The sequence below is a fragment of the Balaenoptera ricei genome, chromosome 15 (assembly GCF_028023285.1).
Source record: "Balaenoptera ricei isolate mBalRic1 chromosome 15, mBalRic1.hap2, whole genome shotgun sequence".
Taxonomy (NCBI): Eukaryota; Metazoa; Chordata; class Mammalia; order Artiodactyla; family Balaenopteridae; genus Balaenoptera; species Balaenoptera ricei.
Window position 1 is genome coordinate 23,003,421 of NC_082653.1, and position 25,266 is coordinate 23,028,686.

At 40.2% G+C, this 25,266-nt stretch overlaps 3 protein-coding genes and 1 long non-coding RNA gene across 7 annotated transcripts in view; 2 read left to right on the forward strand and 2 right to left on the reverse strand.

Annotated features, from left to right (window-relative positions):
* Positions 1-12,886, reverse strand: part of LOC132350027 (uncharacterized) — a 40,127-nt gene extending 27,241 nt beyond the window's left edge. The window contains exon 1 of the long non-coding RNA XR_009497796.1: positions 12,592-12,886. This is a non-coding gene — a long non-coding RNA (uncharacterized LOC132350027). The remainder of the gene's footprint in view (positions 1-12,591) is intronic.
* NDRG3 (NDRG family member 3) overlaps positions 1-25,266 on the forward strand; it is an 84,771-nt gene that overhangs the window by 47,589 nt on the left and 11,916 nt on the right. For all 4 annotated transcript variants that reach the window (XM_059899002.1, XM_059899001.1, XM_059899003.1 and 1 more), the window contains 6 exons: positions 4,187-4,292; positions 5,784-5,904; positions 7,726-7,788; positions 8,851-8,911; positions 9,960-10,046; positions 12,440-12,496. In XM_059899002.1, coding sequence (XP_059754985.1) covers positions 4,187-4,292; positions 5,784-5,904; positions 7,726-7,788; positions 8,851-8,911; positions 9,960-10,046; positions 12,440-12,496 — 495 coding nt within the window. The remainder of the gene's footprint in view (positions 1-4,186; positions 4,293-5,783; positions 5,905-7,725; positions 7,789-8,850; positions 8,912-9,959; positions 10,047-12,439; positions 12,497-25,266) is intronic.
* LOC132348959 (cytochrome c oxidase assembly protein COX14) lies at positions 11,179-11,774 on the forward strand. The gene has a single exon (XM_059896993.1). It carries the CDS (start codon positions 11,365-11,367, stop codon positions 11,536-11,538), a length of 174 nt encoding a protein of 57 aa, XP_059752976.1. The 5' UTR covers positions 11,179-11,364; the 3' UTR covers positions 11,539-11,774.
* RAB5IF (RAB5 interacting factor) overlaps positions 13,841-25,266 on the reverse strand; it is a 57,502-nt gene continuing 46,076 nt past the window's right edge. The window contains exon 4 of the mRNA XM_059899013.1: positions 13,841-14,164. Coding sequence (XP_059754996.1) covers positions 14,078-14,164 — 87 coding nt within the window. The 3' untranslated portion in view covers positions 13,841-14,077. The remainder of the gene's footprint in view (positions 14,165-25,266) is intronic.

Here is a 25,266-nt window from a genome sequence, read left to right on the forward strand (position 1 = left end):
AGATCTAAGAGGTAAGAGGGGAGAGAGCTGAAGCTAGAGTCAGGGAGAATGTATTATAGAACTTTAAGAAGGAAAATGTGATTTACACATAGGCAGAAAGGCTGAGTAATTGTGGAGGCAGATTCTTTTACTATGGGATTAAATGAAGTCATGCAAATGAACTTTATACCACTACACAGGGGTAAGGCAGTGGGGGCATTATATTAAAATTTCCTATGTAATAAATAACAAAAACTATGCCCAAGGCTCATACAGTAGCTTGCTTATTAGAAACAGAATAAAACTCATACTAATAAGAATGTTGACATTTCCAAGAGTATGTTGTCCTCCAAGTTTACCTAAACTGTTTCAGACTGGCCAGGGAGAGGAAGAAGCACTAATAGACATGACGTGATCAAAATTTAACTAAGTTCAGAGAGGTATGACAAGTCAGATTGTGTAATAACTCTGGTGATTGCACATTTAGCAGAAGGAAAAGGACTCAGAAAAAAAGGTGAACACTGATTATTATCAATTAATGGTAATATCCTAATCTCTCTACTACATCTTTGATTAAGAGGGAGAGGCAGTCTAAGATGGAGAAGTATGTTGTGGACCGATATGATTTCAGGTGGTTTTATAAGCCTGGAGAATAAAGGATCATGTTTTAAAAGTGCATAGTGTTGGAGGTGGTAAGTAATCAGAGAGTGCTGGGAAAGCTCTATGACCAGAGCCTATTGGACACTTTCATTGTGCAGTCACACCCTCTAGAATGCTGGGGTGAAGGGTGAGGTAACTGGAGAAACAGCCTGTGCAGCAGCTGGTAGTTGGCTAAAGCAGAAGGGTGGCAGCAGCATCACCCCTGCAGTGGCCCGACCATTGAATCAGCTCCATAGCCAAGGTCTCTGCGCACTCATCTCCAGATGGAGACTTGTTCAAGCCATTCACATATAAGGTCACAAAGGATATATTTACAAATCCACATGGATGTGAGTGTCTCCTTTTTTTTCATATTACTTTGAAAATGAAGAGAAACCATAAGAGATACTGACAACCAAGGGTTGCTCCAAATAGGGCAACAAGATTGACAGATAGGGCTCAGTACTCTTGGCCTTTTGATACTTTGGTCGCTACACAATTTGAGGGCATATTATGGGGAGGTAGGGGCTAAGATCTCCCTAAAAAGTTGAAATTTTGTAAGCCAATTTTAACTCTGAATTTCGTCCAGATTATGAAATGATGACAAAGTAAGTTACTTTGCCCTGTTGCCTCGTCTGCTTTTTAAATGTGTTCTCTTTTGCCCCATCTGTTTTATTTCCCTTTTCATCATCCTTCTGAACTTCCCTGACAGCTCACTATCCCCCACCCTCCTCTTGGCACCCTCCCTTTTCCTGCACACACTATCCCCATCAATTACCAGGTCTTAGGAGGTCCTGCTAACCCTAGGGCCAAAGTGTAAATCGTTCTTTTCCCTCAGTTCTCAGTAGCACAGCTGAGACCAAGCCAGGATATTTATGCAAGACTCTACTGAAGGCTTAGATATGACACAGGAAGGCTCCAGCAACTAGACTGTCAAGATGACAGATGGTTGCGCATTCTCTTCAATTTGGGTTCTCCTGTATTGTCACTCATCTGGCAGGGGCTGGTTTCTCCCTGTCTCCCTCTTTATTCTTTCTTTCTCTCAAGAAGTGAAACATGAGAGAGATCAAAGCCTCCTTAAGTTCATTTTCGGAATATATCACCTCCCAGAAGGAATCAAGTCCTAAATTTAGTGTACATTCCTTCTCCAAGTTTTTATACTTTAAATATATGTATGTAGGGACTTCCCTGCTGGAGCAGTGATTAAGATTCCGAGCTCCCAATGCAGGGGCCTGGGTTCGATCCCTGGTCAGGGAACTAGATCCCACATGCATGCCGCAACTAAGAGTTCGCATGCCACAACTAGACCTGGCGCAACTAACTAAATAAATAAATATATATATATTTTTTCAAGATTTTCTCTGTGTATTAATGCTTATAGTTCTAGTTCATTCATTTTTGTCTGCATCTCATTATACGAATGTCATAATTTATCAGTTTCCTTATTGATGACTAATTAGACTACTTTCAATTTTTTGACATTATAAATAAGGCTTCAGTGTATATGTATATATGTATATATATCTGCACATATCTTTTTGTCTGTGTGAGTGTGTTTGAGAATCGCTTTAGATTAGACCTAAAAGTAAAATTGCTGTAGGGTAGACACCTCTTAACTTTACTAGAAATTACCAAATTTTTCTCCAGAGAAGTCGTTCCAGGTTACATGCCTACCAGTAGTGTATGAAAGTTCTTATTTCTCTACATCTTGGCCAACACTTGGCATTATCTGACTTAAAAATTTTTGCCATTCTGGTATGTATGAAATTACATCTCATTTAATTTGCACTTTCCTGACTGCTAGTAGAGTTAACGTCTTCCTCTTCAATTTTCCATCACAGCATCCTATTTATTTCTTTCATTCACAGCACTGATCACAGGCTATTGTTATGGGTTGGTTGGTTTGTGTGTTTATTGTCGGCCTCCCTGTGTAGAACGTAATCTCTGTGAGAGCAGGGATCACATCTCTCTTGTTCACTGTTTTGTGCCCAGAGCTCAGTCCAGGGTCTGGTAGTAGGGGTTCAGTAGATATGTAGTTGTTTAGGGAATGAGCCTGACGATGGTGGTGGAGGGGGTTCCTCAATAAGTGACGTTACCACGTGAGAAATGCTCATACAGCAACAGGAATTTCTGTCTTTATATTCCTCCCATCCAAACCCTGTACTTCATTTCATAGCCAGTTCACAGTACCTGATTCTCTCCTTCATTTCTTATTCCCCCTTTTCAAGCCTTTGAAGAGGATGTAGCAAGCAGTAATAGAGAATAGCAGAAATATTGAGTCACTTGTGGTTTGATTTGCTAGAGAGATACCTGCTCTAGCTTGCAGCCCATGATTTGAGATATACTGATGTTCAATTAGTGTAAGATTGTTCTGTGCCCCACATGAGAGAAGAAACCAAGGCTCTGATGAGGTTCATTATTAGATAGGAAGTTAAGTTGGAAGTGCTTTGCCTTTGTTGGGATTCTTATTGACAGAGTTATTTTGTCTCAGCTACTGTAAGACTTCCTGAGATAGGTACGGACTTTGTCAGCAAAAATTCACTAGGCTAGGTGTGGTAATTCATTTTTAAGAAATTAGATGTTGAAGAAGACTAGAATAATCTCAGTTACTTTTTCTAGAGTCTCTTTCTTTTCTACCCAACCACTCTTAGTGCTGGTCCCAGTAGCTCTGATTGCATCTTGTTCTAGCTTTATTCAGTTCCTGAGCTCTGCTCTGGCTGCATCTTAAATTTTACTCATTGCCTTGGTTAGGACCCTTTAGGATGCAGGGAACAAACCCACCCAAATAGCTTAAACCAGAGGCAATCCAGGGATGTCTCAGAACTTAACAGCACACACAGCCGGAACCAGGAATTAAAGTGGTGGAAATGCCTACTATAAGCTCCCAAGTTTACTTTTCTTTTCAAGAGAAGAACCAAGCTGAGGATGGAATCTCTTAGTCCCAATTACAAATTCTCAGGGAAGGATGCTGACCTAGCATGGACCAAATGCCCACCTGACTCCAGTGAGCCATGGCCATAAGGTTATAGTCTACAGACAAGGCGGCCAAGAGCCACTCCTGTACTGTATGGATGACACAGAAGGGCAGCTCCCAGGGAAGGGGAGAGATTTTAGGCAGATACACCCATAGGTGCTATTGAAATGATCAGTTGTTGAACATGCATTTAGAGGCTCTGAAGCCTCTGTCTTTTTACCCAGCAGCTTCTTCACATCTTCTGCTTCCTTAACTTTCCTTTCCCCAGGTCTTACCTGGCTCCTCACTCAACTTGCTGATCTCCTCGCCATACCCGGTTACGAATATATTCTCAACAGATCCCTGGCTTCCCCCACTTAAGAAAGTGAGCTTTGTAGATAAGTTATATTTTTCCTTAGTTTGTTTGTTTATCTGGAAGGAATTAAAAAGTAGGAATATTCTGTATGATATAACATCTCTCTAGTAGGCTTATAATTCAGCGATGTGTCCTGCCCCAGCTAGTGGGAAATAGCAGTGAACTGGGTATTGTGAAACTTCAGTAACCTGGGAAGTCCATTCTGCCCTTGCTGAGACCTTTATGTTCTCTTGTTACAGGAACATGATATAGAAACAACTCACGGTATGGTCCACGTCACTATAAGAGGCCTACCGAAGGGAAACAGACCAGTTATTCTGACATATCATGACATTGGCCTCAATCGTATGTATTTGATTTTATGCCTTCCCTATTTTATTATAATACATAATCGTTGTATATTTTTTAAAAACACACAAGAAACCCCAGTATTCTGATAAACCATAGGTTTTCTCCTCTCTGCCTTAACCTTCCCTCCTCATTGCTACATGTTAATGGCAGAATTAAAGTTCCTGGAAAGTATGCAGTTGAATGCGTTTTGGGGGATACTGGGATTATATCTCACTTTGTGTCATATCTGCTAAAGGACTGAAGATTATATGATGAACTGGTTAAGAAAGTAGAACTGAAATCAGTTTTTTTTAAAAAACAATCTGTGCTTTGGGTTTTTTCATATTTCGGGTTAGAAAATTCAGAGTTCGAACTTAACTTTGTTGTGAGCTCTTCAATAAATTAGTAAAAGTATTCTTATTATAGCCTGTCATGAGTGACTTTATTTAATTAATTAATTAATTATTTAACATCTTTATTGGAGTATAATTGCTTTACAATGGTGTGTTAGTTTCTGCTTTATAACAAAGTGAATCAGCTAGACATACACATATATCCCCATATCTCTTCCCTCTTGCATCTCCCTCCCTCCCACCCTCCCTATCCCACCCCTCTAGGTGGTCACAAAGCACCGAGCTGATCTCCCTGTGCTATGCGGCTGCTTCCCACTAGCTATCAATTTTACATTTGGTAGTGTATATATGTCCATGCCACTCTCTCACTTTGTCCCAGCTTACCCTTCCCCCTCCCTATGTCCTCAAGTCCATTCTCTAGTAGGTCTGTCTTTATTCCCGTCCTGCCCCTAGGTTCTTCATAACAATTTTTTTTTTTTTAGATTCCATATATATGTGTTAGCATATGAGTGACTTTAAATGGACTTTTCTAGATGGTAATATAAGATTCTGGCCCTAGCCCCAGGCATACAGAGTCTACGTACATGTGTTTTCTTTCACGCTCCTCTGGCTTTCAGAGGTGGCCTGCATTTGAGGTTACAGTCTAGTGCTGGAGCTTTTGTTGCCTCTTTAGCATGAGAAGGAATTTAAGCAGTTCCACCAACAGGGTAGAAATTGAAGCAGAAACCCCTCCCTGCACCCCAGCAATTTTGCCAAGAGACAGTCTTCCACGTGGTGAATGTAAGCAGCCTAAGATACTCACTTTAGCCAGGCTCTTGGGATATGGTCAGTATCTCTCTGTTAGGTAGGGGAATAAGATACATGAAAAATGACAGTACTATGGGTGTAAGATTGTTTTGTGAAACACCAGGATTGGTTTCCACTTTGTAGACATTCTGTAGAATTGAGGATTAGTTATCCTTTTCAAGTTGTTGATATGTCTGGTAGTCAGCCTGTAGGGCAGCTTGAATCAGACAGATTATTCAGACACTTCACTTTAGTGAAACAGTAATTAAAAGGGGGTGAAAGAGGACGATGATATGGAATTGATTGAGTAGAGGAAAACTGGGGAGAAATGGAGAACTTGTGACTTATGAGTGTTTTGCTCTTGCAGATAAATCCTGTTTCAATGCATTCTTTAACTTTGAGGATATGCAGGAGATCACCCAGCACTTTGCTGTCTGTCATGTTGATGCCCCAGGCCAGCAGGAAGGTGCACCCTCTTTCCCAGCTGGGTAAGACCACAAGCAAGACCTTCTGGAAGACGCACTCAGAGAGCAAACGGCTAAGCTCCAGCGGGAGCAGTAGCCGTGTGCTTCCCTCCAAGCTGGTTTCAGCACAGCCTACAGGTTATACTTGTCAACCGACCATCTGCATATTTCCTCTCCTTGTTCTGAGAGGACTGTTATGTACAGTCTGTTCACGAAAACTGCATGTTTTCCCATATCCAGGAATGGCCCTCCGTGAATGGGAGCCAATCACAAGGCATTAGTGTCTGGAACACCCACTTCTCACTGTCTTTTAACTGTCTCCTTCCTCATCTATTTTAAATCTGTCATTTTTGTGTCCCTCCCTGAAACTCCGAACTACCTAGGCCCAAACTCAGATTCCTCTGAGCTTCCTGGGAGCACCTCCCCACCCTTACCTTTAATCTGGTGACAGGAATTTGAATATCAGTATAACCATTTATTTGGAGGAGCTGCCGTGTCAGCTAGAGGTGCATTTAACTGGACGTGGACATGGAGCTCTCAGCCTCATCCTAAGCCTGCTTTGCATGGTGGAGCCACAGTCTCCCTGACTCTTCCCTGGACAGCATAATTATTGAGGAGACCTTGGAGGAGGAATGAAAGCACAAACTGTGGAATGCTAATTCTTCCCCTCTCCCTTTACTCATCTCCAGAGCTGCCTTTGCCAGTGACTGCTGTGAAATAGACCATTGCAGTGTTAGAATAATAGCTAACACTTACGTAGCACTCAAACAGTATTCTTGACGCTGCATTGCACGCTTTACATTTATTAACTCATTTAATCCTTACAACCCTATGGGATAGGTTTACTGTTATTCCCATTGTACAGGGGAGGATATTAAGGCCCAAAGGTACTAAGTACCTTGGCCAAGCTTACATAACAAATAAGTAATAGAGCTGGGATTTTAACCCAGGCAGTCTGGCTCCAGAATCTTATGTTATTGACTACGTCCAAGCTATTCTGTCTCTTAAACACAAATTGGCCGGTGACCAGTTTATATCCAACAAGACTTAGATCCAGTTCCTTTTTTATGATCCTTTCCTATTTTATGTACAAATGGCTCAAGAACACTCCAATGCTTGAAGTGTTTCAAGCAGAGGCAGGCTGACTTCCCTGTCAAACGTAGAGCAGATCCTGCCCCATATGTAGGGGGTTGTCTGAAGATCCCTTCCATCTTTGATGCTGTAATTTCTATGGACACTTCCTACTTTTCTTGGATTCTTGGTCTGAGTCAGTTTCAGGCTTGCCTGACCATCTTAGGATCCAGTGGCTTAGATCATGAACCAAATTCAAAAGCAAATAATAAAGTAACCGGGTTATTCTAGGCCTAAGTAAAACAAATCAGCCCAGGATTTGCGACTGTGTGCCTAGGCCCAGTAAAGCTTTGTTTACTTTTGCACTTAGCTGCCTAAACCTAAGCAGCAGACCAAGAGCAGTAAGTTGACTCTTACTGCTAGAAGTTTACTGAGCCTGAACCCCAAATGAAGTGGTTATTAGGGGTTTGGAAATACCCTGGAGAGAACCGTATTACCTGTTCTTTTCAAATGGCTTCCTCTCGTCCCAGAGATTGCTCTTCAGGTTATAGAAACACATAGGGGTTTTTTTGTTTGTTTTTTACTTTCCTCTTAGTGTGGCAGTTGTAGAGAGTCACACAACATGCCAAAATCATTTCCGGGTACCACATCACCTCCTTTGAGCCTTTGGTAAAGGGAATGCTTTTATCTAAGAACCCTGTACTTTTCTAGCTGTTCTAGTGATTGGGAACTGTGAGTACATCCTAATTCAGGAGTTATCCTTCTGGATTTCAGGTACCAGTATCCGACAATGGATGAGCTGGCCGAAATGCTGCCTCCTGTTCTCACCCACTTAAAGTAAGTTCATTCTGCAGTTCTTTCACATGGTTTTTGTTTTCTGTTTTTTCACACTTTCTACTATGTGTCTCATCTGGGGGATATGACGATGAGCAAAAACAGTATCGTCACTACCCTCATGGAGTGTGGAGCTTACATTTTGGTGTGGGAAATAATTGACAACAAGTAAGCAAACAAATAGTCACAACTTACGTGCTATAGAAGAAGTCAGTGGGGATGTTGTGATAGAGAATAAGGGCAGGGTCTACACAGCTAAGGCTAATTGAGGATTGCCTCTCTAAGAAGGAGTCCTTTAGATTGAGACCTGGAGGATAAAAAGGAGTTACCTAAACAGAGAGCCAGGACAAGCGGATTCCAGACAGAAGGAATATGTCCAAAAGGCCTGAGCCAAGTGAGCAAGTTGGGAGAAAGGCACAGGGTGAAATTTGAGAAATAGACAAGGACCAGAATGCACAGGTCTCACAGATCAGGTAAGAATTTGGGATTTTATTCAAAAGACAAAAAACACCGAAGGGTTTTAAGTGCTATCCAATTTAGTCTTTTAAAATGATCACTCTAGATATGTAAATTGCACATCAGTAAAGCAATTTACATTTTTAAAAAGAAATTACTCCAGCTGTGGAGAGAATGGTTTAGAGAGGAGTAAAAGACAAAAAGCAAGGAACCAGTTAAACCATTACAACAATCAGGCAAGTGATAATGATAGCTTGGTACTGGATACTGTCCAGGGGGTGGAATGGAGTAGGAGAAGGCAGATGGAAATACTTTGAAGGTAGATTTGCTGATGGGTTGGATATGGAGGTATTAGGAGAGTGAGCTGTCAAGGATGACTCCCAGGTTTTAGTCATATTTCATTTAATCCTTAAAATCAACTTAGAAGTAGGTGGTCATATTCTTGTTTTATAGGTAGGGAACCCAGGCTCAGGAAGTTAAAGAAACCTGACCAAATTCTACATCCAGTAAGCATCAGAGCCAGATTTGAACCCAATTGCATTCTTTTCATTATGCCATCCTACCTCCAAATGAGTTAACCCTATCAATGTTGGTGTGTCCCATTCACAGTCTGAAAAGCATCATTGGGGTTGGAGTTGGAGCTGGAGCTTACATCCTCAGCAGATTTGCAGTAAGTACATGGAGGATTAGTCTCAACACCCTTGAGGCACTGCCTAGGTCACAGCTCTTACTGCTGTGTTAAATGACAAGGAACTGTTGTGGATCTTATGTCAGTTTTCCTATAAATTCTGTCAACAGATACAGGTTTGTATAAGGCCTTGCTTTGTACTTATAGCAGCTGAAGAATAACAAATGAGGGCAAGATATCATCAGTAAAAATAATTCTCAGAGAATAGTTATGGTGGAATTTCTTACAGCCATTAAAATTTTGTAAGAAGAGCTTGTAATGATATGCAATTCACATACACCGTAACCTTAACAAAACGGTTAGAATACAGATGCACATAAAGTTTGTCATAGGCATAGGAAAGAAATGAAAGAAAACATACGAAAATACTAACAGATTGATGTTGTGTGGTTAGATAATATGAGATTTTATTTTCTGCTTTTTATAATTTCTCTGTTTATCAAATTTTCTATAGTGAGCATAATCGGAGGGGAAAAAGTAAGCTGGAAAGTTTTTCGTTTACATAGAAATATTCTTATTAATTTTATTTAAGGAACTCTTTCCCAAATGCCTCCTGGGTAAAGGGCAGTCTTCTGGAGGGTGGTATCACCTATTCATGTGGTTTTAGAAAAAAACTTAAGAAGTTGCTACTGGGGACAAGGTGTATGAGTATGAAATAGCCAGTCTAAGCCTCAGTAGCCCCTTATGCCGTGTAGTCCCAAGGGCACTGCCCCAGCGGGGGAGACCCACCATGAGCTAAACAACTGTAGAGATACCAGGTGCCGTCCTCTGCTGTGGAAATAAAAACCATCTCCCCCGTAGATCTTTGCCAGGCGAGATCATGTGATGGTAATTTAGGAAGCTGGTTTTCCAGATGCTAAGCTAGATTTATAGAGCTATTTTTCTAAATATCCTCCCTAGCACCTCTCTGACCTTTCTTACTTTCAAATCTGAGACATTGAGGCCTAGTAAGAGGTGACTAACCATACTGCAGTATTTTTAGAAAAAGCTGAGAAGGGGGCTCTTTACTGTTGTCTTTGTCTTATTTCAGCTCAATCACCCAGAGCTCGTGGAAGGTCTCGTGCTCATTAACGTTGACCCTTGTGCCAAAGGCTGGATTGACTGGGCAGCTTCCAAAGTAAGACCAGTGTCCATTGGCTCATCTCTTGGTTCCTTCTCAAAATGGCTTATCTGGTTTTTATTTTTATTTTTTCATTCATACAGTCAAGGGCAAGAAGTTTTAAGTATACAGCGTGATGAATGTTTACACATGTAATCACCACTTAGTCAATATACAGAATATTTCCAGCTCTGTGCTTAATACTTCCTCCCTTTCCCAGAAATAACTGTTATACTGACTTCTACCACCATAGATTGGTTTTATATATTCTTAAACTTCATATACTTGGAATAATAGAATATATATTCTTGTGTATCTTGCTGCTTTGATTCATCATTGTCTGTGAGTCTCAGTCACGAATGGAATACTATGCAACCAAAAACTTATGTGTTTTTTTTTGGTTATTTAAGGAAATGTGAAAATTCTCATGTTTAAAAAAACAGACAGTAAAATTTTGTTAAATACATATATGCATAAGAAAAGAAGGAAAATAATTTGCTACCGGTAGTTACATCTTTGGCTGGTAGCATTACAGATGATTCTTATTTTTATTTTATGGATTCTATGTTTTCCTAATTTTCTATGATAAACATGTATTGCTTTCATAGTTATTTAAAAATATTAAACTATTCCACCTGCCAGCAGACCAGATTCTAAAAAGTTTATCCATTCCCTCCCACATTTAACTTCTGGAGAAATGATGTATTTCCTAGCTTTGGATGAAATATATTAACAATGCTATTGCCAGATGCTATGGAAATTCTTTCTTACAACCTGACTTATTTAAAATTTGTTCTAATTCCTATCTAGGATGTGGGTACATTAAAACTTACCTGAACACTCTTAATAACGTGATACAACCTAGTAAAAATTCTTATAAAGCTTTAGAATGACCTTATGAGTATTAAACATGAAATGAAATAGGTTATTAATTCTTATTATCTTTAATTTGTAACCTGTGGATCATTGATAACCCATGTGAAGATTTCTGGGCTTCTTTCTTCCTGAATCTTTCTGGGACTACATGATCCTGCTCCACCCATATCCACATCTGTCCCCCTGATTTCCTCTTGTCCGTCTCCACCCCCAGCTCAGTACTTCACCTCTGATCCAAGTCAGCAGTAGGAATTGAGCATAAAAGCAGCAAAGGTTTAGCGGAGCGTGGGGTGGGAGAAAGGGTGGTGTTCCGTACCAATAGCGCCTCAGCGTTCAGGGTTGGCCCTGGGCGGTACCCTCACTCGTCTGGACCCGGGTGCTGCTTCCGGCTGCGCTAGGAGGTCGCGCAGGCAGGAGGCCTCGGTCGGAAGGGAGGGAACGGCAGCATCCAGGGGACAACATGCCAACTGCCAAGCAACTAGCCGACATTGGCTACAAGACCTTCTCCACCTCCATGATGCTCCTCACTGTTTATGGGGGCTACCTCTGCAGCGCCCGAGTCTACCACTATTTCCAGCGGCGCAGCTCCCAGCGCCAGGCTGCAGAAGAACAGAAGACCTCGGGAGTCCCGTAGAACTGGGGGGCTTTTTACCTTGAGCAGAGAGACCTGAGGCATGTTGTGGAAAGACCTCACCTGCAATCATTTCTGAGTCAAGAGGATCAGGGCCTTAATGGTTTTCGAACTCTGCTGGGAAAAAGTGCCCATGTTTTCTCTGGTAGTCAGTTTGGAGAGGCTATTGAATCATAACAGGAATGGGAGGGTGAGGCACACCTACAGACATTAAATATTTTGCCATGTCAAAAAAAATCAAAAAAAAAATCAAAAAAAAAAAAAAAAGCAAAGAAGGAAGGCTTAAGGGGAATCAGCAACATAATTTGAGATGGAAATTTTTCTGAAGATAGACTAACAGTCTGCAGATTTACACAGATTGATGCATTTATTGGACTGTGATGTGCATAGTTTTGAAATGGGAAAAATTAGGAGAAAAATGTTCAAAATGCAAGAACATTCTGTAAACATAGCAGTTTCCTCCCACTACTTGAAATGAAGATAGCAAAACTAAAAGAAAAAAAATCGTTTTTTCTTTTGGATGGCTTGGGAGTAGTTGTAAGTCGTTCCTTATTAACTGTAAACCCAGTGTAACTGCAGAAATACAGGCAGGAATGAAGCAGCTAATAGCTGTGAGTTCTCGGTCCCACGTTTTCAAAGAAGTAATGGCAGCATTTCTTCTAGCCACCTGTTTCAAAGCAGGCTATATTATTACCCTGGAAGGAAAACTTTTCGTTTTTTTCTGACTTGTTTCTTGTTCTCAGGTTTCCTGGGACCACCATCTCACAAAAATGTGTGACACTGAGTTGTGTTGTTTATATGTTGAAGGATAACATATATACAAGAAAGTGCACCAGTGAAGTGGACAGCTTGATAAATTTTTACCCATGCTAACTCCCTTGACACCAAGTTTTTATCTTTGTAGCTCTCGGGCTTGACAACCAATGTTGTGGACATAATTTTGGCTCATCACTTCGGGCAGGTAAGTGCCTGTGCCGGCCAGGAGAGCGGTGTGTTTACTGGCTTGTGTGCAAAGTCTTATTCATCTCAGGAAAGAAGGGGTGCCCCAGAACTCACCTGATCCCAGTGGGTTACCACTTTCCGTGCCGTGTGAGATGCACGTGGCCCAGCAAAGGCCAGTCTTAGGGGAGAGGCATGAACTCAGTGCCACGTGGCTCTTGGCATTTGGAGAGAGGAGAGAAGGCAGCCCCCACCGCCGACCTGTTCCCTGTGAGCAGATGCCATCTGTTCATGTTTGACAACATCACGTGCCTCGCCAAGCATCTCTGGAGCCAAAATGAGGTCTGGGAAGGGCTTCACAGAAATAGAAGTTTCAGAGAAAAAGAAACCAAGAATGTTAGTGCTGAAAGAACCTTAGAGATTATCTTGTTCAAACCCCATGTCTTAGTGGTGAGGAAACAAGTCCACGGAGGAAATGACAATTATATGGATAATTGTTACGTGAAAGGGGGGATCCCAGTCCTCTTTTCAGAGAGAAAGGGAGTTGGGTAACAGAAGTCTTACACCAGTTACAATGTGTGTTTTCTCCTACACCACCAAACAATTCTCAGACACCAGCTGGGTGTCCTGCAGTTCAGCTCAATGATGCCACTGTCTACCTGGAGATAGGTCAGATCCAAAAGATGAGGACTCGGTCCTAACCACCAAGCCACCACCACTGCTCCCCCTTCCCCCACTTCAGCCACCAGTTGCCACTCTAGGTTGTCGTCACCTGTGCTTCTGACCAACCAGCTATATAGATCAGAGGTTCCAACGACCCCCTCCTTGGGTTCAGTTAATTTGCTGGAGCGGCTCAACAGAACTCAGAGAAACATTGTACTTACTAGATTACTGGTTTACTATCAAAGGACGTATGACTCAGGAACAGCCAGATGAAAGAGATGCATAGGGCAAGTTATATGGAAAGGGGCACGGAGCTCCCATGCCCTCTAGGGTGCACCAGTCTGCCAGAACCTCCACGCCTTCACCAACCTGGAAGCTCTACCAGTCCCGTCCTTTTGGGGTTTTATGGAGGCTTCATTACAGAGGCGTGATTATGTGGCAGTCAATTCGATGGCCAGCTCCTCTCCCCTCCCCGGAGGTGGGGACTGGGTGGGATTGAAAGTTCCCACCCTCTACTCACAGGGGCTGGTTCCATCTAAAAGTTACTTAGGGGCTTTCCTAAAATCACATCATTAACAAAAAAAGATACCTTTATCACTCTCATCAGTTTGGAAATTCCAAGCATTTTAGGAGTTCTGTGCCAGGAGTGGGATGAAGACCAGACACATATTTCTTTTTCTTTTTTTTTTTTTTTTTTAATTTATTTATTTATTTATTTATGGCTGCGTTGGGTCCTCGCCTCTGCGCAAGGGCTCTCTCCAGTTGCGGCAAGCGGGGGCCACTCTTCATCGCGGTGTGCGGGCCTCTCACCATCGCGGCCTCTCCTGCTGCGGAGCACAGGCTCCAGACGCGTAGGCTCAGCAGTTGTGGCTCACGGGCCCAGCTGCTCCGCGGCATGTGGGATCCTCCCAGACCAGGGCTCGAACCCGTGTCCCCTGCATTAGCAGGCGGACTCCCAACCACTGCGCCACCAGGGAAGCCCCAGAGACACATATTTCTTATTGTAAATCACAACATCACAGATGACCTATGAAGAAGGAATAAATGGGCAATGAGTTTGGAGAGCTGTGAGGTGTCTGGAGTTGGGGAGATGAAAACAATATAAATAGGAGTAATGCGGGCTCAACTGTAGTCTCTGTACTGAAGGAAAATGGTTGGTGGGGAGAAAATTAGCATTTACTGAGTACTCATTCTCTGTAAAGCACTTTGACAAGTACTTTTAGGTACAAACTCAGTTATTTTTCATATGGTTCTATTAGACTTATTTTAAAATGGAGAAACTAAGGGCCAGAGAGGCAGCGTAACTTGCCACCATTGTCCAGATAGCAAGTGGTTTGAATCCAGGCCAAGCTAACTCCAAAGCCCATAGTTTTTTTCTTTCATTGAGATTTTATTTTATCAAAGGTACACATTCACCTATATTTTAGAGTAGAGAAGTTCTGCAGGGCTTATGACAAAGAATCTGCCACTCACCCTATTTCCTTCTTCTTAGATTAATTCTTTTAGCTGATTCTTTTGGGTTTTGCCTCTTTAATTAAGGTATTTACTTGCATATAGTAAAGGACACAAATCCTAAGTGCATCTCAGTGACCTTTTGTATTACATACATATACTTCTTTGTAACCACAGCCAAATCAAGATACATAACATTTCCATCATCCCAAAAAGTTTCCCTCATGCCCCTTCCTAATCACTATAATCCCCCTCCCCAAACAAGGTATTCACTATTCTGTTACCTCTATACATTATCTTGCCTGTTCTTAAACTTTATGTAAACGTAATTACAGTGTACACTCTTCTGGGTCTGGCTTCTTTTGCTCTGTATAGTCTTTGAGATTCAACCATGTCATTCTGTGTATCAGTAGTTCATTCTTTTATTCTGTGTAGCAGTCCATTGTTATATACCATGAATGTTCCTATGAACATTTGGGTTGTTTCCAATCTTTTGTTTTTGTTTTACTCTTATATTTATTTATTATTATTTTTTAAATTTTATTTATTTTTGGCTGTGTTGGGTCTTCGTTGCTGCACGTGGGGTTTCTGTAGTTGGGGCGAGCAGGGGCTACTCTTCATTGTGATGCGCGGGTTTCTCACTGTGGTGGCTTCTCTTACTTCTTAGAGCACGGGCTCTAGGCACGCAGGCTTCAGTAGTTGTGGCACGAGGACTCAGTAGTTGTGGCTTGCGGGCTCTAGAGCACAGGCTCAGTAGTTGTGGCGCATGGGCTTAGTTGCTCCACGGCATGTGGGATCTTGCTGGACCAGGGATCAAACCCGTGTCCCCTGCATTGGTAGGCAGATTCTTATCCACTGGGCCACCAGGGAAGCCCTGTTTTACTATTATAAATAAAGCTTCTATGAACATTCTTTTTTTTTTTAATATTTATTTATTTGGTTGCGCTGGGTCTTAGTTGTGGCAGGCAGGCTCCTTCGTTGTGGCATGCAAACTCTTAGTTGTGACGTGCATGTGGGATCTAGTTCCCTGATCAGGTATCAAACCCAGGCCCCCTGCATTGGGAGCACGGAGTCTTACCCACTGCGCCACCAGGGAAGTCTCCTATGAACATTTTTTTTTTTTTTTTTAATGAACATTTTTATATGTGTCTTTTTGGACATATGCTTCCATGTCTCTAAATATGCATATATTTCCACTTGTTGATTTTTCATTTGTAGGCATTATCTGTTGGCATTTCATTATGAAAGATGATTTCTCTCATATACACATACACACCAACCCCATGACACACGTTTGTGTTTTCCACCGCTTTATCCTCCCAATATAATGTAATTTGGATTAGATCAATTTCCAGGATTTACACTAGCATATAAATGTTATTCAGAGCTGAGCCATGACAGATTTCTTTTTCTGTACATTTCCCCTTTACCAAGTGACAGTGTTAGAATTTTTAAGTAAAGGCCACTGGGGGGACACTGCAAGGTGATAGTGGCAGGAAGACACTTCCTTTCCTTTTTAAAAAAAATTTAGGACTTCCCTGGTGGTTCAGTGGTTAAGAATCCGCCTGCCAATGCAGGGGACATGGGTTTGAGTCCTGGTCCGGGAAGATCCCACATGCCTTGGAGCAGCTAAGCTTGTGTGCTACAACTACTGAGCCTGTGCTCTAGAGCCCACGAGCCACAACTGCTGAGCCCACGCGCCTAGAGCCGGTGCTCCGCAACAAGAGAAGCCACCGCAAGGAGAAGCCCACACACTGCAGTGAAGAGTAGCCCCCACTCGCCGCAACTAGAGAAAGCCCATGCCCAGCAACGAGGACCCAACACAGCCAAAAATAAATTAAAAAAAAAAAAATTTAGCCCAAGAATCAGGGGTTGCCATACAGAAGGCCTGGTGACACTCATCTCGGCAGTCTTCAGGTCACACTTTCTCCATCCTGTGGGCTGTTCCCAGGGTCCAGTCAGGAGACAGAAACCACACACTCTGAGTTGAGAAAATTTAACATAAAATATTGTTAACTAGTAGAAGGTTGCTTACTTCTCAAAGAGGTGAAAGAGGACTCTCAGGTGTCCAAAAGTAGCAGGTGGAAACCAGCAGCTACTCCTAGGCAGAGTGCATGTGAACACTCAGGGAACTAAGGACTTAGTTGGGCCCACCCCCACCAAGCCTGAGAGTCATGCCTCTTCAAGGAAGGTAAGATTTCCACAGAAAGTACAACCGGCCAGGAGTGAAAAAACTTGCCAGAGGGTGAGGGCCGTAACTGGTCCATAGAGCCACTCACCAGATGAGGGAGACATTTGTCTAAAATAAGGTCTGAACAGCTGCAGAAGCTCCAGAAGCTGCAGCTGGATGGGGGAGAACCTGGGCCTAGGGTGCAGCTACAGCTTTTCTACGAGAATTCCTGACACCTTGAACCAGTGGCTCCTGTGCTAAATTTTAAAAAGGGACTGGCAAACGGAAAATGTTTATGCATTCTAGCTCCAGTACTACAAAGAACAGTGGATCTGAGGCTGAGGGTAACTGGAACAGGTTCTTTGCCCAATGGCTAGTGATCCCTGTCTGCCCGGATTTTATAAGGGTGGATCACTGAAAGGCCTGTGTGCACCAGGTGAGGCTTATCCCTTGGGCGATTAGACTGGGCCATTTCCTTGGGGAGCCCCTGATGCCAGCAGCTTTAGGTCTTTTCTCTGGGACTGGTCAGATTCCCCAGATAAGCTTTGAGGTTACACACCAGACACTAATGTTAGTATTCTTGGAGCCAAGTTCAGAAAAAGACAGAGAGCCTCAACATTCAGGCTTTAAACTTTCACTTAAACTTCATGTTTTCAGTATGGTGTATCTACCCATCTGGGCCTGTGGTCTTCCAGATCAAAGACCTTGTATTTTGTCATTTCCAGAGAATAGACCTTCAGTCTTCTGGGGTGGGAAAAGGGAAGTCCCCCAGAATGCAGGGGAGGGATCTGGAGCTCTGGCTGCTTTATGCTTTGTTCCCATTGGACCACAGGTGCAGATAATTAGAATGATCATAGTCTGGTTTGTAATACACCCTCATCATTCATTGGTCCATGCACATAACCCACTTTTATTTAGTTAATTAGCTAGTTATTTTTAATAATGTAGTAAGCACCCAAGATATTACCACCCAAAGCAAAAGCTAGGGTTTGAGAGTAACCTGCACCTAACTAAATGATACTCTGAATTAACCTGTTCCCCTGCTTTTCTCACCCTGAGGAAACTATCATCTTTTATCAGTCCTTTGTTTTCCTTTATGATAGTCTTACTGAATTTATATGTGTTCTTTTACATTATGTACATATTTCTAATTATAACAGGATATTATGCTGATGTAATTTGGGGAACTTTTTTCACTTAAAATTGCGAAGATTTATCCACATTACTGCTGGATGACTGTGAACAGTTTTGTATATGCCTCCTACTTTATTTGTACGAAAGTCCATCTTGGGTGTAAGTTTAGGAGTGGAATTGCTGGGTCTTAAGCGTTCATATATCATAAAATTCACACTTTGAAGGTTTAGTGGTTTTTAGTATATTTATGGAGTTGTGTAACGTTGCACTATCTCATTTCAGAACATTTCCATCACCCCAAAAAGAAACACCATACCACTTAACAGTCACTCCCTATTCTCCTTCCCCTGTACCTGGCAACCACTAGCGTACTTTCTGTCTCTGTGGATTTGCCAATTCTGGACATTTCTTAAATGGAATCATATAATATGTGGCATTTGTGTCTGACTTCTTTCACTTAGCATGTTTTTGAAGTTCATCCATGTTACAGCATGTAGCAGTACTTTATTCCTTTTTATGGCTGAATAATATTTCAGTGTATGGATATATCACATTTGGTTTATTAGTTGATGGACATTTAGGTGTTTTCTACCTTTGGGCTATTATGAAAAATGTTGCTATGAACATTCATATACCAGTTTTTACATGGACATATGTTTTCAGTTTTCTTGAGTGTATACCTAAGAGTGGAATTGCTGGATCACATGGTAGCTGTGTTTAACGTTTTGAGAAACTGCCAGACTGTTTTCCAAAGTGGCTGCACCATTTACTGTCATACCAGCAAAGCATGAGAGTTCCAGCTTCTCCATATCCTTGCCAACATTTGATGTTGTCTGTCTTTTTGATTATAGCCATCCTAGTGGGTGTGAATTAGTGTCTCATTATGGTTTTGATTTGCATTTGTTTATCTTCTTTGGAGAAGTGTCTATTATAATCGTTTACCCATTTTTTAGTTGGATTATTTATCATTTTATTATCAAGTTGAAGATTTCTTTATATGTTCTTGATACAGATCTTTAGATATATGAAATGCAAATATTTTCTTGCATTTTGTGGGTTGTCTTTAACTTTCTTGATGGTGTCCTTTGAAGCACAAAAGTTTTTATTTATTTATTTGTTTGTTTAACCTAATGAAAGCATCTTTTTTTGTTTGTTTGCATTTTATTGGGGTATAGTGTTGATTTACAATGTTGTGGTAGTTTCAGGTGTACAGCAAAGTGAGTCTGTTATACATATATCCACTCTTTTTTAGATTCTTTTCCCATATAGGCCACTACAGAGTATTGAGTAGAGTTCCCTGAGCTATATAGTAGTAGGTCCTTATTAGTTATCTATTTTATATGTAGTACTGCGTATGTGTCAATCCCAGTCTTCCACTTTATTCCTCCCCCCACTTACCCTCCCAGTAACCATAAGTTTATTTTCTACATGAAGCACAAAAGTTTTAATTTTGCTGAAATCCAATCTATTTCTCCTTTTGTTGCTTTCACTTTTAGTGTCATATCTAAGAAACCATTGCTTAATCCAAAGTCATGAAGATTTACTCCTATCCTTTCTCGTAAGATTTGTATAGTTTTAGCTCTTAACATTTAGGTCTGTGGTCTATTTTGAGCTAATTGTTTGTACATGGTGTGAGGTTGGAGTACCAGTTCATTCTTTTATATGTGAAAATCCAGTTGTCCCAGTATCATTTTAAAAAAGACTTTTCTTTGTCCAGTGAATTGTCTGGGCTCCTTTGTTGAAAACCAGTTGACCATAAATGTAAGGGTTTATTTTAGAAGGCTCATTTTTATCCTATTGATATTTGTCTAGCCTTATGCCAGTATCACAGTGTCTTGATTACTGTATCTTTGTAGTAAGATTTGAAATAGGGAAGTGTGAGTCCTCCAACTTTGTTCTTTATCAAGATTGTTTTGGCTGTTTTGGATTCCTTCCATTTCCATATGAATTTTAGGGTCAGCTCGTCCATTTCTGCAAAAGAGCTAACTGGGATTTTGATAAGGATTGTGTTGAATCTGTAGATCAATTTTAGAGAGCATTGCTATCTTAACAGTACTGTTTCAATCCATGCACATGGAGTGCCTATCCAGTTATTTGGGTGTTTTAAAATTTCTTTCAGCAACGTTTTGTAGTGAAGTCTTCCCACTTCTTTTGTTATATTTTTTCCTAAGTATTTTATTTTGGGGGTGCTATTATAAATGGAATGCTTTCTTAATTTCATTTTTGAATTGTTTATTGCTAATGTATAGAAATACAATTAAGTTTTGTATATTGATCTTGTATTCTTCAACCTTGCCGAACTAATTTATTAGCTCTAATTGTTTTTTTGTGGATCCTTAGGATTTTCTACATACAAGATCATGTCATCTGCAATAGACATAGTTTTACTTCTTCCTGTCCAGGCTGGATATGTTTTATTTCTTTTTCTTGCCTAGGCAGAGCTTTCTAGGCCCTGGATAGAACCTCTGGTACAGTGTTGAATAGAAGTGTTAAGTGGACATCCTCATCTTGTTTCTGATCTTAGGGGAAGCCATTCAGTGTTTCACCATTAAGTATGATGTTAGCTGTGGATTGTTCATAGATGTCCTTCATCAGGTAGAGGAAGCTCTCTTCTCTTCCTAGTTTGTTGAGCACTTTTATCATGAAATCGTGTTGGATTCTATCAGATGCTTTTTCTGTATCTATTGAAATGTATGTGTGACTTATGTTCTTTATTCTTTTAATATGGTGTATTACATTTATTGATTTTTGTATGTTGAACCAGCCTTGCATTCTCTGGATAAATTCCACTTGCTCATGGTGTGTAATCCTTTTTATATGTTGTTGCATTTGGTTTGCTAGTATTTTGTTAAGGATTTTTGTGTCCATATTCATAAGAGATATTAGTCTATAAGTTTCTTATGTGGTCTTTGTGTGGTTTTGGTATTAAGGTAATACTTGGCCTCATAGAATGAGTTGAGAAGTATTCTCCCTTTTATTTTTTGTAAGAGTTTTGGAAAGATTGCTGTTAATTCTTTAAATGTTTGGCAGAATTCACAGTGAAGCCATCTGGGCCAAAGTTTTTCTTTATGGAAAGTTTTTATATTACTAATTTAATCTTTGTTTCTTCTTGAGACACTTTAGGTGGTTTGCGTCTTTTTAGGAATTGGTCCATTTCATGTAGGTTATCTAATTTGTTGGCATACAGTTATTCATAATATTCCCTTATAATTATTTTTATTTCTGTAAAGCTGATAGTAATGTCTCCTCTCTCATTCCTGTTTTTAGTAATTTTGAGCTTTATCTCTGTTTTTCTTGGTCAGTCTAGCTGACTAATTTTCGATTTCATTGATTTTCCCCATTCTTTTTCTATTCTCTCATTTATTTCCACTCTCATCTTTATTATTTCCTTCCTTCTGCTTGCTTTAAGTTTCCTCTCCTTTTTCTAGTTTCTTAAGGTGGAAGGCTAGCTATGAATTTGAGATCTTTCTTCTTTTTTAATACAGGAATTTACAGCTGTAAATTTCCTTCTAAATATTAACATAGCTGCATCCTATAGGGTATTTTCATTCATTTCAAAGTATTTTCTAATTTCCTTGTGATTTCTGCTTTGATCCATTATTATTTAGGAGTATGTTGTTTAGTTTCCCAAATTTCCTTCTGTTATTGATTTTTAATTCATTTCACTGTGGTCAGGGGATATTCTTAGTATTTCATTCCTTTTCAAGTTTATTGAGACTTGTTTTATGTCCTAACTTGGTCTATCCCAGAGAATGTTCCATGTACACTGAGAATAACATGTATTCATTCTACTGCTGTTAAGTGGAGTGTTATATAGATGTCTGTTAGGTCTGGTGGTTTATAGTGTTGTTCATTTCTTCTATTTCCTTGTGATCTTCTGACTCGTTATTCTATCCTTAATTGAAAGTGGGGTATTAAAGTTGCAAACTGTTATTGTTGAATATTCTATTGCTCTCTTCAATTCTGTTTCTTTTTGCTTCATCTGTTTTCATTGTTATGTCTTCCTGATGTTATGTCTTTTTTTTTTTTTTTTAATATTTATTTATTTATTTATTTGGTTGTGCTGGATCTTAGTTGCAGCATGCAGGCTCCTTAGCTGTGGCATGTGAACTCTTAGTTGTGGCATGCATGTGGGATCTAGTTCCCTGACCAGGGATTGAACCCGGGCCCCCTGCATTGGGAGCGTAGAGTCTTAATCACTGCGCCACCAGGGAAGTCCCGGATGTTACGTCTTTATTAAACAGGACTTTGAACCAGTCATCCTTTGTACCATGTTTACCCTCTGCTTGCAGGGAGAACTGGTACGGACAAATCTTGGGCCTTTTCAGGCTCCTTGGTACATGATCGCTGACTTTTTTCACTTTGCCCACTGCCAGCCTAGCAGCCTTATTGAGCCTGTTAAATGAGTGATTACAGTCTTCCTTCTGCTTTCCCACTTTCAAAATGTTATTGCTGTTGTCACTTTTCTTTGTTGTCTTTGTTCTTATGAGGTTTATGGCTTATAAAGAAAAAAATTTACTGTTATTTTTGATTTTTCTGGAAGGAGTAAAGCTGTATTTTAATCCAGTATCTTTAATTGGAAGTTTCAAAGACCATGATCTTTCCACTGCATAGTGCTAGATAGAGTGGGTACTTTCCTGAAGACAAAGGATGCATGGTTTTGACTGTAGACCTTAAAAACCAGTTCACAGAATTTACAAAATTCCATGCTAAGTGCATTGGGAGAGACAAATGTATATAAGATATGGCCCTTCTTCTCCAGGAGCTCACTCTGTGGAGAGATGAGATGTACAGAAATACTGCTATAGCACATGTAAAAAGGGATAAGTAATAAGAACTATTGATACCTTTCATTGAACATCTACAGATTTCAGACAGACGTGTTATGTACATTAAACAATTCAATCTAATAATCTCATAATGGAATTGTATTATTCCCACTTTACAGGTGAAGAATGAATTGTTTTATACAAGGCCAGCAGCTAATAACATATCAAGGGAGATTTGAAGCCACGTGTGTCTAACTCTGAAGCTTTCCTCTTTCTACCATGTCAGGGTATCTTAGGAGAGGCCCCATTAGGGACCTAGAGAAATTCAAAGGCAGGAGAGGATCAAGGAAGGCTTCAAGGTGGAGGCATCCCAGCTGGGCCTTGAAGGATGGATAAAATTCAACATTTTAGAATTTGGGGGGAAGGGGATCATTACAGGAAGGGGGAATAGTTTGCTCAAAAGCCAAAGAGGAAGGAATTATAAGATACATTTGGGGGTTTTAAATAACCTGGTGGGAGACTTAGTGTAGGATACCTGCGGGAGGTTGACTAGCCAAAACATCGCCTGACCTGGAAGAATGAGGCCCTGAGGTGTTTGCATTGGAATAGGGGAAAGCTAAGAAGGGAATTTTAATGATTTTTGCAAAGTAAGAACATCCTCACAATATATATATAATGTGTGTTTAATTAAAAATGTGTGAGATCACAGTGGGTTGTCACAAGGCTGAAGAGTTCATTTAAAATTTAAGCAAGCAAACACATGTATATGGAATCTAAAAAAAAAAAAAAAATGGTTCTAATGAACCTAGGGGCAGGACAGGAATAAAGACGCAGAGGTAGAGAATGGACTTGAGGACACGGGGAGGGGGAAGGGTAAGCTGGGACGAAGTGAGAGAGTGGCATGGACATATATACACTACCAAATGTAAAATAGATAGCTAGTGGGAAGCAGCTGCATTGCACAGGGAGATCAGCTCAGTGCTTTGTGACCACCTAGAGGGGTGGGACAGGGAGGGTGGGAGGGATACGCAAGAGGGAGGGGATATGGGGATATATGTATATGTATAGCTGATTCACTTTGTTATACAGCAGAAACTAGCACACCATTGTAGAGCAATTATACTCCAATAAAGATGTTAAATAAAAAATAAAAATAAAAATAAATAAAATTTAAGCAAGCAAATGCTTGTATTGCTCTTATTGCTTTGAAATGAAAGCAAATTCGTTTTCTAAACGTTAATAATCTCATCTTCTCTAATAAGAAAAATACCCCACAGTGATATCCTCTTTCTTATCTGCCAAATTAGCAAAAGTCAAAAAGTGATCGTTTGTACTAGCAAGCATGTGGGAAAACAGGTAGTATAAATAAATGAGACGGCTCCGTATATCCTGATAAGGAATGACGACCTCTGCCGTACTTTTAAGTGGAAAAGCACAGTGTAGAACGGTACGTGTAGCAGACTACACTTTGTGTTTTAAAAAAATGTGAGTGGGGGGGTGCAATTTATACATAACAGCTTTTCCTGAGAAGTTCCATTAGCACTTAAGCCAGTTTTACCCCTTTTATACCAATATCATTCCTTCTCTTTTTTTTATCTCAAACTTTCCTGCTCAAGTTCCCCTTCAGACTTTCAAGGGGGAGTTGGATAGGTCATTTCATCTCTTAATTGCCATGTGGTTCATTTGTTGTTCACTTTTCGTAGTATCTTCAGCATTTATCACATTTCCTTGGAATGGCTCCAGTGCCCTTTAGTTTCAGGTAGCCTCTGATCCAGTTGGTAAGTTTCCTACTGTATTCTTGGCTCACTTTACCCATATAGTAGTGAGTATGCAAATACACGTTCTCCTTATCTCTGTTTCTCTTCCTGTAGAGAAAGGTCACCTGGTGGTGACCTTTACACACTGCTGTAGATTTACTGACTCTCACTATCCCTGATACATTTCTTTCCTCCAGTGTAAACATTTTCCGTTCTGCTTAAAACTATTTACTGGGGGTGTGTGTGTGTGTATACATATATGTACACATATGCTTATGTACACAAAAACCTAGCAACTCATTCTGGTGGCCTCCAAGAAGACCAGCAAGATAGGCACCACTGGACAGTGGGGAGTGGGGAGGGAGATTCTCTTTTTACTGATACACCATTTTGTTTCTCTTGAATTTTATACAGGGAATATAGCCAATATTTTATAATAACTTTAAATGGAATATAATCTATAAAAATTTTGAATCACTGTGTGGTACAACTGAAACTAATATAATATTATAAATCAATCCTACCTCAACAAAAAAAATATAGTATTGGTAATAAGAGTAAATAAATGATAAATTTACTTAATAAAATATTATAAATGGAATGTAATATATAATTCTACAATGTATATTATTAAATGATAGTATATAAATAGATATTATACCCATTATATTGATGAAGATACAGATAAGTTAATTATGCAGATTTATGGCTAATAAGAGAAATGTTACTTTCCACTTATTTTATACTTTACAGTCCATATAACTTTTCTTTTTTAATTTTTAAAACAGCCCTGGCAGGTAGCTGGTTATTATCTTTATTTCACAGACACTATCTGTTTTTATGAGAA